The 16,043-nt window shown below is 44.2% G+C and overlaps 1 protein-coding gene across 3 annotated transcripts in view; it reads right to left on the minus strand.

Moving 5' to 3' along the window:
* The window catches only part of LRCH2 (leucine rich repeats and calponin homology domain containing 2), a 1,103,616-nt gene that overhangs the window by 209,462 nt on the left and 878,111 nt on the right, over window positions 1-16,043 (minus strand). For all 3 annotated transcript variants that reach the window (XM_085607858.1, XM_085607859.1, XM_085607857.1), the window contains one exon: window positions 1,872-1,929. In XM_085607858.1, the coding sequence (XP_085463984.1) occupies window positions 1,872-1,929 (58 nt within the window). The remainder of the gene's footprint in view (window positions 1-1,871; window positions 1,930-16,043) is intronic.

Raw genomic sequence — 16,043 nt, forward strand, 5'->3', positions numbered from 1 at the left:
GGATGCAGACTGCAGGCATCAAATGGTTAGGACAAGAAAATGTCAGCTTTCTAAAAGTGTCCCTTTCAGAATTGGGACTTAAAATTCGACTTTCCAATTAAAGCGGTTTTTAAATTACAATTCATTTGAGACCAATATTACATTTTAGCCTCTTCCAAAGCAAATGTTATCACTTAAATGTAAAAGGTAACCACATTTAGAGAGGTAAGTCATTAAGAGTTGTTCACTACTAGGACAAGCGAAACTTAAAAGTATATGTCAAATATTTTAAATATGCTGCACTCTGCCCTAGGGGCTATTTAGGGCCTGCCCTAGGCGTGATTTATATTTTTGATAAAGGAAGGTTTAGGCTCGGCAAAAAGGCAATTTTGCCAAGTCAACTAGACAGTTAAAACTGCACACAGGCTCCAATTGCTCCATGCTTTAAAGGGCCACTTGAGAGGGAGATACATTACCTGCTGCAGGTACGCTAGCAGCATTCCATTAATAGACCCTAGGTACATGTAGTACCACTTTAATAGGTACATATAAGTAACTTAGATGTGCCAATCAAGTGTAATCCATTTTGTTGTGTTTTAAGGCGTGAGCACAAGTACTTTATCACTGGTTAGCAGTGGTAAATTGCACAGAGGTCTAAAGACAACATATCCGAATTTCAGCAAAACAAGATGGGAGAAGGCAAAAGGTTTAGGGGAAGCCCACCCTAAGGCTGACAGATCTAACACTTGGTATTTACAAAACTTAGTGTAAACAACCAGTGCACAATGAAAAGGTGATTAAACAATACAATAGGAGTTCAAGGGTACTGCAATCCCAACTAGACAATATAGACGGTCTTTCAAGAATAGTCTTCTCAGTGGAAACAGTCAACATTTCAACAGGAAGCGGGGAAGGTATGCCTACCAAGTCAAAAAAATCTATTAAGAGCCCAATGGGTCCCATATAGTAGAAGAAAGTAGTCTTTTTAGTGAAACAGATGTACCATATATGGGTGAAAATAGACGGATGTTGAATGCACACGTCAACCCATACCCAAAACAACCAGCTAGTTAAAATGTTAACAGCAGTATGAGAGTCACCAGCCTAAAACAGGATTTGTAAAGTCCTTAGATTTGGATTGAGGTGACCTTTAATTGGGAACCCATTCTAAAGTGGTAGACATGCATGTGCATGCTGGTACAAACACGGAATGGCAAAGCCAATGGTGCTGCTATTTAACCAAGACCTACTGGTTTTGCCAATGTTTGTTAGTTCTGGAGTTCTCCAAGACATTTTGATTTTACTTAAATTATAAATATACATACTTATAAGGGCTTTCAGCCAGCTCTCTTCATCCATTCGTCTGTTGTTGTGTCACACATTTTTCCATCCACTACAGCATACAGTATGGGGCAAAGGGTCAGCTCACTTCACCCATTGGCTACCTTCACTGTAAGAGACGGTATTCTGCTTTCACAAGAAGCACACTTCCACACAAAGTAGTGCTCTTAAATGCCGGGGACAATTACGGTAATGTGTGCTTTTTAAGACCAAAACATTTTTTTGCTTTTAGGTAATGTTTTTAATTACAGCTCCACCATCAATATGCTTTTCCAAAAACCATGACAAAACAAAACAAGCACTGGCAAAGTCAAAAGATTGGCAGTCAGTGCAAAAATTACACACTATGCTTGTTTTTTAATATAGAATGCAATTCGCAGTTAATAAATATGTGTTAAAAATCTATCACTTTCAAATGTAAAAAGCACGTTTCCTTCCCTCTCTCTAACTACCAGAGCCAAAAGTGGCAGAGGCAATGTGGGGCTCTATAAATGAAAAAAGAAAAACACTTAAAACAATTATTTGTTCTATGTTTACATACGCAGACTTACCGGACCTAGGCTTTAAACCAAATGGAGTATGAGAATTACCATCTGTTCTTTCACATTCCTGTTATGGAAAAAAATTGAATTTATCAATGCGTTTCAAAGGAAACTTTATTTCTTTGAGGTGCTGCAATTACCTACAAATATGCAACAGTGGTACAAAAACAACAATAACAAAAGAAATTCAGAAAAAGAAGGTGCTCACTTTAATTATGTTCATTAACACAAAAAGAAGAGTCGCTTTCAAACTTACAAATATAGACAAAATAAAGTTGCAAATCTAAATCGACAGAGCAATACGCCACTAATCTGATTGAAAGTTCCTATGAAATAGCTCCTGCTAAAAGGTAATCAAGCAGATATTTAGGAGCCTCTTTAAAGAAGAATGTGTCAATTTATGATAGCATTTGCCACCAAAGCGATTAAAATCAACTCCTTTTAAGGGTATTAGAGCAGATCTAGGTCACTACTTGATTTATATTCACTAGTGGCGGGTCAAAGCGTAGGGTACTTATGAACTTAAAGAAGGTACCCAAGATTCCAATTGAAAGTCACAGGTAAGACATTTTTCTTTTTCAAGCTATCCAATTTCCCTACTGCAACTAAACACCACCTATATATGTATATTACCGTGCTTGAATCGTTCCCCATCGTCAGGCTAGGAATCCCCGGTACACTAGCATAGTATACAGTTTAAGATATACAGAAAATATACAGTTCATACACCTTAAACAACAGAAATTATTTAGTAGCACTTTCACCTCATTCGAAAGAACCCAAACTTCAGCGAATGTGGCTTAGAGGGCACCTTAGCTCAGATTTGGAAGAAGGACAAATGTCAGAACAAATATGATGAGCTTCGTGACGGAGAAGGAGGGAGAATTGCATGTGAATCTTTAAAAGATACCAATGTTGGAGAAGCACAAGTTACTACTTGTGTAACAATATATCTGTAAGAGACATTAGTTAGTGATAGATTTCTTACCTTAGAATAATCCCCAGGTGTCAGACTGGATCCGGAAAGTTTTGCTAGCAGTACCGTTGCACGTCAGTAGGTGGCGTCCTGCGGCTCAGCGTCCGTCGCTGGCTTTGTAAGCGCCCAGATGACGTCACAGAGACTACTTAGGCGCCACCCATGCGCGCTGAAGTCAGTTCCGTAAACGACTTTCCGCACCAGGAACGCAGAGCCATGCAAGAAACTGACCACTGGTGCCATGAAACTAGGGCCCTGAAAGGGGATGACCTTAACCCTAGAATCAGTTCGCAGAACGGGGAGCATGGGTGGGGCGGTAAGGAATTGTATCAATAACTAATGTCTTTTACAGATATATCGTTACACAATTAGTAACTTGTGCATCTGAAAGAGACACGTTAGTGATAAGATTCCTTACCTTAGAATAGATACCCCAGCAATACCAACCCCGGTGGAGGGTCTGCGAATAGATCACACTAGAAAGTCACAGAGAACAGAACGGCCAAAGAAGCCGTCTCTCCGGACCCGACTGTAAAGGCAGTAATGCTTGATAAAGGTGTGCAGCGAGGCCCACGTAGCTGCCTGACAAATGTCCTGCAAGGGAACGCCGCGTCCCAAGGCAGTAGTGGATGCAGTTGCCCTGGTAGAATGGGCACGCAGCCCCACAGGAGGCTCCTTCTTAGCCAAGGAGAAACAGGCTTTGATGCACAGAACGACCCACCGCGAGATAGTCCGTTTGTGCACAGCCGGACCTTTCTTGGCACCCACAACAAAGAGCTGGTCAAAAGAGCTGGTCATCCACCCAGGACTGCTGTGTATGCTGCAGATAGAATGTGAGCGCACGTTTCGGGTCCAGGTGGTGGAGCCTCTCCCGCTGCCTTGAAGGATGTGGAGGGGGAAAGAAGGTGGGCAAAGTGATAGTCTGCCCGATGTGGAAGGGTGTGACAACCTTTGGCAAGAAAGAAGGACAGGTCCTTAAAACCACCTTGTCCGGATGAACAGAAAGGAAAGGAGGCTTGGAAGAAAGGGCCTGGAGCTCACTCACTCTCCTGGCAGAGGCGATAGCTACCAGGAAAGCCGTCTTGAGAGTGAGAAGACGCAAAGGACAGTTATGAAGTGGCTCGAAGGGAGCACACATCAGATACGTCAAGACAAGGTTTACGTCCCACTGAAGCATTATGAACGGCACCGGAGGAAACGTGTGCGTAGTGCCTTTCAGGAAACAGTTAACAACCAGTGACTTAAAAAGAGAAGGCTGATCTGGAAGCCGTAAAAAGGCGGAGATGGCCGAAAGATAACCTTTGATAGTGCCCAGAGCAGAGCCCTGCTGGGCCAAAGAAAGAAGGAACAGAAGGACTTCAGAAAGAGGGGCAGAAAGGGGATCCACAGCCTTCGCTGTGCACCATGCCACAAACTTGTTCCACCTGCAGGCGTATACCGTTTTAGTGGAGGGACGCCTGGCTGCCAGAATGACATCACAGACTTCGGGAGGAAGAGCGAAAGCTGTCAACTGTCGCCGCTCAATCTCCACGCATGGAGGTGGAGGCTGGACAGGTTCGGGTGGAGGACCGTCCCCTGCTGCTGCGACAGAAGATCCTCCCGCAAGAGACAGACGGATCGGGGGATCGATCACCATGCTCGGGATACCAGTATCTTTGTGCCCAATCCGGAGCCACAAGGATGGCTTGGGCCCGGTCGCGCCCAATCTTCTTCAGCACTCTGAACAGAAGTGGTATAGGCGGAAAGGCGTACAACAGACCCAAACTCCACTCGCGACGAAAAGCGTCGCCGAGCGAGTGCCGCCTTGGAAATTCCAACGCGCAGAACTGATGACATTGAGTGTTCTCTTCGGTGGCGAATAGATCTAACCAAGGCTCTCCCCACTGCTGAAAGAGACCTTGCACCCCGTCAGAGTTCAGATGCCATTCGTGATCCATCAAACACCGGAGGCTGTGTTTGTCCGCCCTGGCGTTCAGATAACCTGCCAGGTGTTGAACCACCAAGGTAATGCCTTGACGTTCCAGCCATGTCCAGAGGCGCAGAGCCTCCTGACAAAGGGGCCAGGACCCCACCCTGCCCTGTCTGTGCCAATACCACATGGCGGTGGTGTTGTCCGTGAACACCTGCACCACACTTCCCCGGACAGAGGGAAGGAATTTCTTCAGTGCAAGTCGGATCGCCCGAGGCTCCAACAGATTGATATGGAGCCGGGACTCCGCCGGTACTACAGGCCTCTGATCTCCGCCTCTCCCAAGTGGCCTCCCCATCCCAGGAGGGAAGCATCCGTCACCACTGTGTGCTTCGGTTGGGGAAGGGAGAGGGTTCGGCCATTGACCCAATCGCAATTCGTGAGCCACCACTTCAAGTGTCGTGCAGTGCCCTCCGAGATCCGGACATGATCAGACAGGTTGCCCCGATGCTGCGCCCACTGGAATTTCAGGTCCCACTGCAGAGCCCGCATACGCCATCTGGCATGTGGCACCAGCAGGATGCAGGAGGCCATCAGGCCCAGGAGCCGGAGGGTCATCCTGACTGAAACCCAGGATAGAGGCTGAAAGATCAGAATCGTAGCCTGAATATCCCGGACTCGCTGCTCAGGAGGATAAACCCAAAACAGCATCGAATCCAGAACCGCTCCGATGAAGGGGAGCTTCTGAGAGGAACTCAGGTACGACTTCGGCACGTTGATGGAGAACCCCAGCAAATGCAGGAGGTTGGCCGTAGTCTGAAGGTGGTTGACGACTGCCTGGGGCGAGCCCGCCTTCAACAACCAGTCGTCGAGGTAAGGGAAGACTGACACCCCTAACCTGCGCAATTGAGCTGCAACCACCGCCATCACCTTCGTGAACACCCGAGGGGCGCTGGTAAGGCCGAAGGGGAGCACGGCAAACTGAAAATACTCCTGGCCTACCGTGAACCGCATGTAACGCCGGGGGGCTGGCAGGACGGGGATGTGAAAATATGCGTCCTGCAAGTCCAACGCTACCATCCAGTCTCCAGGATTGAGGGCAGCCAGGACCTGAGCCAGAGTCAGCATTTTGAACTTCTCATGTTGGAGGAAGTGATTGAAGTTCCGGAGGTCCAAGATGGGATGCAGACCCCCTTTGTCCTTCTTGGGGACCAGAAAGTAGTAGGAATAACAACCACATTCTACTTCTGGCCCACGAACGCACTTGATAGCCCCCTTGGCCAAGAGGGTCGCAACTTCCTTCTGGAGAGTTGCCAAGTGGTCCCCTGAGAAGCAGTGGTACCGAGGTGGCATGGCTGGAGGGGCGGACTGAAAGGGACGGGAGCAACCCTTGCGGACAATCTGCAACACCCACTTGTACAATGTAATAGCGTGCCAGTGGGGAAGGTGATGGCGAATCCTTCCACCCACTGGCGTGGGGTGCTCCACAAAGCACGGATTAGGAAGGTTTGGAGGCAGAATCGGCGGAGGTGGACTGACCCCCACATTGATTCCCAGAGCCGCCCCTGCGGAAGTCGCATCCGCGTCTGCGCTGAGGCTTGTTCTGCACAGGCTTGCTGAAGGAACGTGCCTGGGCGCCCCTGCCTTGGCCACGAAAGGAACGAAAACCGTGGAAAGACCCAAGGACTTGGCCGTGGCCCATGAGTCCTTAAAACGCTCTTGGCCTTATCGCCAAACAGGCGTGTGCCATCAAAGGGCATATCCATGAGCAAGCTCTGGACATCGGGCGAGACCGCAGTAAAACGGAAAACGGCCGTGGCGACGCAGTGCCACTGTCGTAAATTGGCTGCGATTAAATTAGCGTTAGCAGAATCCATCTGGTATTTACAGGCTATCCTGTGCATTTTGTGGAATCCATTTTGTATTTCTGGCAGCCATTTTGTCTTCCCTTGTGCTCTGTTTAAAGGACTGGCTATACTTAGACTCTGCTACCCTGCACATGCGCAGGAATATCTAACTGTCCATGCATCTGTTTTTAGTCTGTAACTATCAGGTTGTTTCTACCAGAGTCAGCAACTGCTAGCTCCTCCTATACTATTTACGGTGCATTTCTGTATGACCATCTATGTATGTAACTCTTCTCATGTATGCTTGCATCGTCCTTTTCCTGAGCCCCTGTGTGGGTATAAAAGACCCATGGTTCTTCTACTCTGTGTGCTACCTTCATTCAGCACCACAGGGTGCTGGGTGAATGTGGTTCCACCTCCTGAGGTTTAATAAACTATGTATTTTCTATTTCAGTTTCTGTGCCAACTTCTTTCTAATAGTCTGAGGACTCTGTGCAGAGAAGGGCGAACCCCTTGCACTGGTAGGCCTAGCTGAGGCCTATTTTCTACACCACAGTCGTAGAAACCGCCCTGCCGAACGAATCAGCGGTGTCCAAACCACACCGAATGGCGAACTTAGCTGCATCCTTACCCTCAGCAACCGCCTGGGAAAGTACAGCATAGACCTCCTCGGGACACTGAGGCAACACCTGAGCAACGGTATACCACACCGCATGGGAATAGCGGCCCGATAAGCAGGCGGTGTTCACCGACCGAAGCCCCAAGCTGGCAGAAGAGAACAACCGCTTACGGAACTGTTCCAGTTTCTTGGAGTCCTTATCCGGCAGAACTGTGGGAAAGGCACTCTGCGACGTCGAAGCTTGGATGACCAGACTCTCAGGCGTGGGATGAGTGGTCAGAAACGCAGGGTCACCAGGTGCCGGGCAGGGGCGCCTGGCAACATTCTTATCCACAGAGGCCCCCGTGGCCGGCCTCGACCAAGTGCCCAACAGGACATCGGTGAGGGCGTCGTTGAAGGGAAACAGGTGCTCCGAACAAGTAGACACCGTCTGGGGCACCTCAGTGAGCAGATTAGTTTTGAGGGCCACCGTAGGAAGAGCGAGGTTGAGGACCTCAGCAGTCCGACGGAGCACCATCGTGTAGGACGCGCCCTCCTCCATAGTAGGCGGGGGAGAGGCAAACCCCGTGTCAGTAGAGACACCGATGTCACCAGCGTCCTCCAGGTTGTCCACCCAGTCCTGCTTGGAGTCACACTGACGGGCAAGAGGGTCCTCGGACCCCTCCCAGTCATCCTCCACCTCCATTGCAGGAGGAACCAGCCGCAGCGGCAGAGCCGGAGAAGGAACATACGGCGTCGGAAACGGCACAGTGAACAGCGCCGGCCGGCGCCGTCTACCAATGCGGATCCCAGGCAGGAACAAAATGGTCCTGGAACTGGGGCAAGGGTGGAACGAACGGCACCCACTGCGGCGGCGGAGCCGAGGTTGGCGCTGGGGCCAGAACCGGCAGCGCCGGACCTCGTGGCACCGGAGCCAACAGCGCAGGATACTGTGGCGCCGAAGCTGGACCTGCCGGTGGCGCTGACGGCCCAACAGGATCTGGACACGGGACCGCGGGGCCTGAAGGCGCGACGGCAGGAGCCCGAGGCCTAAAAAGGCGGTCCATTGTGGCCAAGCGCTCACTTCAATACCTGGCTATACAATTAACACCATGCTTAGAGGGGTTATACAAGGCCAATTTTCCGCCCTTCCTTCTCAGCTTCAACTCGACCTGAAGTGATGGAAAACTCTTTTTGTTTTCTGGTTGGGCTGCATACATGCGATTAAAATTACAGTGCTCCCTACATTTTTGTATCTCTTCCAAGCACTACCCATCGAACTAGATAGGGAACTTCTTCCCAAAATCCAATCACTAATCACTCGCTTGATCTGGCAAAACGGAAGGGCCCTTTACCATTTCAAACCCTGAGGCGACCGAGAGCTGAGGGAGAGGTAGGTCTTCTTTTTTTCGGGTTATATTATATGGCAGACCAATTGAGGATAGTGGCGGAATGGTCCAAAAGGGAACCGGAGAAGCATTGGCTGCATATGAATCGGGCCATAGCGGGTAGGATGATATGGGACCTCATATGGAAACCCAGGAAGGACAGACCCGCCAATGCTTACATTAGCACTCCCACTCGCACTACCCTGAAGGTTTGGGACTCGATCTCTGGGGGAGGAGAGAGGAGTGGACCACGTTCCCCTCACCATATACACCGATCTACTTCAACCCGGCTTTTCCACCCGCACTTCGCGAAGGCCCCTTCAACCCATGGAAGGAGGGCGGGTGCCTCATGTTGTCAGACCTCTTCCATAATTACGATATCTTAACATTTGAGAACTGCCGGAGGGAGTTTCACTTAGAACCGGATGAACACTTCCACTATCTTCAGCTCAGACACTGGGCTCTCTCCCCTCAGATTCGAGATGCTGCCACACGAGAGAGAACGAGCTTTGAAAAATTTGTAAAAAAGGTAGGTTCCAAGAGGGGTGTGATCTCTTTTCTGTACAGCTCCCCACTTGCTGCCACCCGATACCCGAGACCTAGATATAAATTCATGTGGGAGGGGGTACTGCAGAGAGAAATATCCGATAAGAAATGGACTGGGCTCTGGTCGGACATTGCCACAGGTAATCACTCTCTAGAATTACGAGAAGCTCACTTAAAAACTTCAATGGATTGGAATTTATATCCCACCAAACGCAAACGGATATTCCCGAATATCTCGGATATCTGTTGGAGAGGTTGTGGTCTCCTCGGCGACTTCCAACATATATGATGGGATTGTCCTACAATCAAACCCTTTTGGGAAGAGATACTTGCACACATTAAAGACATGCTGGGATATCCCATACCAACCTCCATTGAGGGAGTGCTCCTGAGCATCAGAGATCCGTTACTAGAGCATCAAACCAGGGAAGACAAGGCTATTATGTGGACCTGTCTAGGGGCCGCTAAAGTTGCGATCGCAGCGATCTGGAAGAAGAAAGCAGCCCGCCCTTTCCTTGCGGCATTCTCGGCTCTGGAAGATACTCTATCTTGAGAGAATGACAGATTTTCAAGGTTGATTATAAAACCTTTGAGTATAAATTGGGCCATTAGTCACCTATCTTACACAAGGTCTGTCCGGCCTCAATTAGAGATATGCACCTCTTTCAGTTCTAGATCCTATATCCAAGGACACCGGGCCCAGCTACAGGGGTATTCCGGGATGGAAGACTAGAGGAGAATGGGCAAGCCCATGAAACACCACAGGGTTCACCCCTTACACGACTAGGCCAAAGAATGTACTACATATTTGTCACCAGCACGACTTATTTTGTTTGTTGGGAGGGGGGTGGGTGTTGTTTATGGGGGACCTTTTGATTTAAAACTCGTCCCAAAAGAATAGACAAGTTGGGCGTGCAAGTCTTTTTTTGGAACATCTCGTGCCTTTACAACGTCTGAAACTGTGCCTTTATTTCTATGTACAAAAAGGGATGGGCCATGGTTTGTATTATTCTTGGATGTTCAGCCTCATCATAGTTTAGTATGCTATAACCTGTAAGGCTGCTAAAGCTCCATATTTGTTACAGTGTTACTAAGTGTATGCCAAATGCTAATAAAAATAAGTTTGAAGAAGAATGGGTACAGACTTAACACATTTCTGAGTTTGCTCTTTATAGTCATAAAGAAAGCATGGTTGATCCACGAACGCCATTGGTATGTTGAATTTCTTGGCAGCTCTTTCAACAACCAAACAGGGCCCTTTTCCGGAAATCGATAAAGACATAGCTCTTCCTTAATCCCTAAGATCCATCAGTGCTCGCTCGTCCTCCACTCACCTTAGCGCCATTTCTGGAATCCTGTGGAATTGTCCTATCATTACCACTAGGGACAATGAATTCTCGCTCATTATCATCTCTTCCATCACCGCCTGGTGGTAGCGCTCCTTCTATATCAGAATATGTGCGACCATTAGAATAAACATCATCCATGCCTTCTCCATGGACCAAGCCCCTTGGCGTTGGAGGAGGCGGAAGCAGCAATGGCTACAGAGGTGATGAAACTGGAAAAGGAGCAGGTTGAGGAGGTGGGAGGATGGGTGTAGCTGGTATCACATGTTAGGATTATTAGTTGGTTGCTGCTGTAATAACTTATTGAAAGTATTTATCATTTGTAGCAACATTGATAGGAAAGCCATTGGCACTTTAACCACATCTGGTTCTCTATAGCATTTAGGTGGTTTCTGCCTCATATCAATTTGTGTACTCCCAGACTCATATTGCTGGTAAACATATTTGTTGTAGGACTCTTCGTCGTCCATTGTTTCCTCTCCAAAATCTGGGACATATCCAACATCCAACTGTAAGCTGTCAGTGAGGCATATCATGGTCTCTTGTTCTTAATCTGACTGCACTAATTGAACTGGAGGTACATCTGTCACCCTTAATGGTGAAAAAACATTTCCTCCAATGTTTTTTATTGACTGTGTGGTTCCTAATGGTGATGTCATAGACGGTCATTTCAAATGTCAACGTATGGTTATCAACAGACTGCTCAATGTCCACGGTGTTGTCATCGATGGAATGCTAGTCTTCAATGGAATGCTCATTGTAGACGCCATCTTCGACAATGGATATGAATTAGTCGATGGTCTCATCACCGACAAAATTTCCTTTGAAAATTAGTACTTTGAAAAACTTCTTCTTTAAAACACTCTGAATCTCTGTAGTGCTTAGACATATACATATCTGGTTTGTCACCAGAGGAGGTGGCTGCAAGCGCTGTGCCAAATAAATCATGCCCAGGAAACTGAAGAAGTCTCCTCTTGTGCGCTGCTTTCATGGAAGTGCTTGGAGGGGCATTTCTCACTGAATCTTCCCCTGAAGTGGGGGCATCTCTTTTAGAAGATGGGCAAGTCTCTTCGCTCATAAGAAATCATGAAAATCTCCTTTATCTGTCATTAAGAGTCTTAGCTGAGAAAGATTACAAATAGTGCTTTCTCCTGGTAAACAGACATAATATCGAATAAAAAATATCGACAGGACAGAATATCAAGTTTGTAATATAGAATGGACAGAATATCGAATTGCCAAAATATAGTGGTGAAGAATATCGAAAATCAGGTAAGAAATATCGATTTAAATAATATAGAAGTAAGTAATATCGACAGTCATAATATAGTTGTTAAAAATATCGAATTTTTTTATAGTGTTTTAAGTGTTAGTGTATGTGTTAAAAGTATGTATTAATTTTGGAATGTATGTTTGAATATTTTAAAAGTAATGAATTTTAGGTTATTTAATTCTTGTGTAATTTAATTCCGTAGCGGGTTTTGGGTTTATAGGGGATTAGGGTGGGAAGTAATTTAATTATAGTACATTAAATAATAATTTTTAGGAATTATTAATAATTTGTAATTTAATTTTGCGTTTTACTTCTGTAGCGGGTTGTGGGTTTGTAGGGGAATAGGGTGGGAAGTTATGTAATTGTTATTAGGTAATTATGAATTGGTATTGAAAATTAATTGGTTGTTGATTAATTATTAATTGTTAAATAATTTTTATTAATTGGAAATTAATTTGTATTACTTGTTTAATTGATAATTATGTTAATTGTATTAATTTATTATTTGTAGCGGGTTGTGGGTTTATAGGGGAATATGGTGGGAAGTAATTTAATTGTAAATAATTAATTATTGAAATTATTTTTGTATAATGATAATTAATTTATTATTAATTAATTATTTATTGGTATTAATTGTATTTATTATTTTATGTTATTGAAAATTAATTGGGTGTTAATTAATCATTAATAGGTAATTAATTAAAAAATAAATTATTGGTATTTATAAATAATTAATTATTAAATATTGTGTGATTGGTAATTAATTTTAATACTGTTTTTTGGTATTAATAATTAATTTATTTTTAATAAAATATTAAATTATTATTTTCCCTACTATTGCACTTACTGGAGTGGGAATAGTAATTTTTACCCCTACGCTATCCAACGCTTTCCCTACTATCGCACTCACTGGAGTGGGAATAATAAATTTTCCCCTCCCGCTATCCAACGCTTTCCCTACTGTTGCACTCTTTGGAGTGGGAATAGTAATTTTTACCCCTGCGCTATCCAACGCTTTCCCTACTGTTGCACTCTTTGGAGTGGGAATAGTAATTTTTACCCCTACGCCATCTGACGTTTTCCCTACTGTTGCACTCACTAGAGTGGGAATAGTACATTTTGTCCTCCCGCTATCCAACGCTTTCCCTACTGTTGCACTCTGTGGAGTGGGAATAGTAATTATTACCCCTACGCAATCCAACGCTTTTCCTACTGTTACACTCTCTGGAGTGGGAATAGTAATTTTTACCCCTACTCTATCCAATGCTTTCCCTACTGTTGCACTCTTTGGAGTGGGAATAGTAATTATTAACCCTACGCTATCCAACGCTTTCCCTACTGTTGCACTCACTGGAGTGAGAATAGTAAATTTTACCCTCCCGCTATCCAACGCTTTCCCTACTGTTGCACTCCCTGGAGTGGGAATAGTAATTTTTACCCCTACGCTATCCAATGCTTTCCCTATTATTGCACTCTCTGGAGTGGGAATAATAATTTTTACCCTCCCGCTATCCAACGCTTTCCCTACTGTTGCACTCTCTGGAGTGGGAATAGTACATTTTACCCACCCGTTATCCTACGCAACAAATATTGAATATTGTAATTAATATTACTTAATATATATGTATTAATTTTTTTATTTTTACTTACATTAATTATTTATTAATGTTAAAGTTATTTAAGTATTTTTAAGTATGTTTCTGTCAATTATATGTATTATTTCATTAATTTTACATTACTTTTAAGACATTTAAAAAATTCGATATTTTGACTAACTATATTTTTTACAACGATATTTTGGATTCTATATTTTTGTACTTACCTGTTTGGAGATAGGCATTCGATATTTGGCATTCCATATTTTTTCCTCTATATTTTGGTAGGTCGATATTCTCCTTCTCGATATTTTGTCAGTGATCCCTTTCTCCTACATTATGTTTAGGATAAAGACAATAAATACACAGTCTGGGTCATGAGTGAAGAATAAGGTTTAAAAAGGGATTTCTTCTCTTTGTCAGTTAAGGTGACATTTGGTCTGACAATTAACTATCACAAATTGATCTCCCTGGTCCAGAAATTATGACGATCTCCCCTGAAAACAACTCACAGTCCAGTAGTGCTGAAGATATGGCTGGGTCAAATCCAGGGCAGAACAAAATAGATACAATTTAAGGTTTAATGAAAGGTTAGAGCAGAGCTTTGACAGGGGACTCCCTCACACACAATGTGCGGTAGAAATCTGAGCTATTGTAGCCTTGGAGGGAAGTAGAAGAGCTTAAGCTTCTACCTAATTGGCTAAAGTTTGGGGTCTTTCAAATGGGGTGGATGTGCTACCAAAGATTCTATACTGTTTAAGGCCTATAACTTTTTTTTAAATGTATATAGTATGCTGTATATCTTACACTGTTATAGTAGTGTACTGGAGATTCACTGCCTAACACAGGGAATGATTCAAGCATGTGAATAAAAGATCCAATGTTGGAGAAATTAGATTTTTACATACTGTTGATTGTCGTTCTCCATTAAAGTGCTTGAGGCGTATGGAGTTGCTTAATCTTACTCTATCGTGGTTATTAGGGGGTGCACTCGTTTTCCTTGTAGTGGCGTGTATAAGAGTAAAAGGTACCCGTAAAAGCATCTGGGATGAAATGGATAGGGAAACTTCATTTTCGAAACCAAACTTTTTAGACTAACTTAATGTACAAAAAAGTGCCTTCTGTGCTATTAAAACTAACTAGAACCACTGACTTGCAGTTCCTTATACTTGGGTATTGTAATGTTGGTGCTACTAATGTTTTGCAAGGTGTTAGGCAATAAAAAAAAGTATCAGCAGATGACATGAGCAAACGACATGTTGCGATCTGTATTTCATGTTTTCAAGATTATCTGTTTTCCCATAAATCAAATAGGCCAAATCTCAAACAAAGTTTTTGTAGTCAAAGAGGCCATGATATAACAAGTTTGTTGTGAGGTCGAACTTTGTTTGAAGTAAAGCTTTTTTTGCATCAAAATTGAATCTGCTACTTCATTAAAATATTTTGAGGTCCGATTCGCAAGATTTGCATTTTTGTTTTTCTTAGTAGACAATTGGAGGATTTGGATGACGATTCCAGTTCCCAGGGTGATGTCATTTTTAACTCTCAGAAGATGGAATTTATTGAATCTTAATCAAACATGACATGACGTTCAGATGACAAATAACCTCACTTAAATATTTCGTTTTTGGAAGCTATCTAGTCTCTTAGATCTACATAAAGATTATCATTTGGATGCAATGACCCTCACCCTCCGAGTTGGCATGCTTAAAATGACGGACTTTGCTCTACGTTGGGTTGGGTGTGCAATACTCAAAGGGCTCTAAATGGAGCTATTTATGGAAATCCTTTTTAATTTTGGAAAATCTAAGTGTTGCGGTACCCTATTTTTAGATCAGGCATGTATTTATATGTAAATAAAGATATCTGTGGTCAAAGTAAGTAGTCATAATTTATTAGTCTCCCTTTACCACAGTAAGATTAAAATGAATAGAGATGGACTTAATAGACTACAAGCCCTACTGGGTTTTGATATGGGTCGACATGTTTAGGGCCCAAGCACCCTTATGGGTCGGTGGCAGTCATAAGGACCTGTAACAGAAAACCATGATTAACAAAGGTCAGCCCCTTTCCTATCCTTTATTCATTACTAGCAAGACCCACACTCATACAGTTTGTTCAGCAAACCCCTCTGGTTGAGGCTAATGGTTACTTTGAAAACTTGTCAGTTTTGATAAATTAAATAGACCCTATAACAATGGTTCTATTGGCCCCATTTGGAATGATGAACTGGTTCTCTCTTAATGACACCTTCATCTGAGGGTGTCACACACGTCTTGACTAAATGGGAGTGATTGTGTCCCTGTGGATCTATATGCTCCATTTGTTGAACTCTAAGCGAATTTGGGCTTGACTAGTCATTTGAGGGAGACGAAATATGGTTCTGAATAGGTGTCTCTTTGCCTAGTTTAGCCAAATGTTCATTTTCCTGAGAAAAGCTTCAGAAACATAGTTTATTCATGGTAGAAGTTTGGCATGGATCACTTTCAAAAGTGGTGCAATTGCAGGGCCAGTGTGATTCATGGATATCTTTTGAAGGCAAATTTTTGTGTTGCTGCGTTGTCTTTCAAAGATTACACATGTGGCCAGATGAGGCCTTGTTCATAGAATTCTACCTACAGAAACGTATAGATCTGCACAGTTATGATGGTGCCCCCTCCTAGGATCCACGTTATTCCACCGTTTTATTTTCCTCCAAAGAAT

This window comes from Triturus cristatus, chromosome 5_2, assembly GCF_964204655.1.
Source record: "Triturus cristatus chromosome 5_2, aTriCri1.1, whole genome shotgun sequence".
Classification (NCBI taxonomy): Eukaryota; Metazoa; Chordata; class Amphibia; order Caudata; family Salamandridae; genus Triturus; species Triturus cristatus.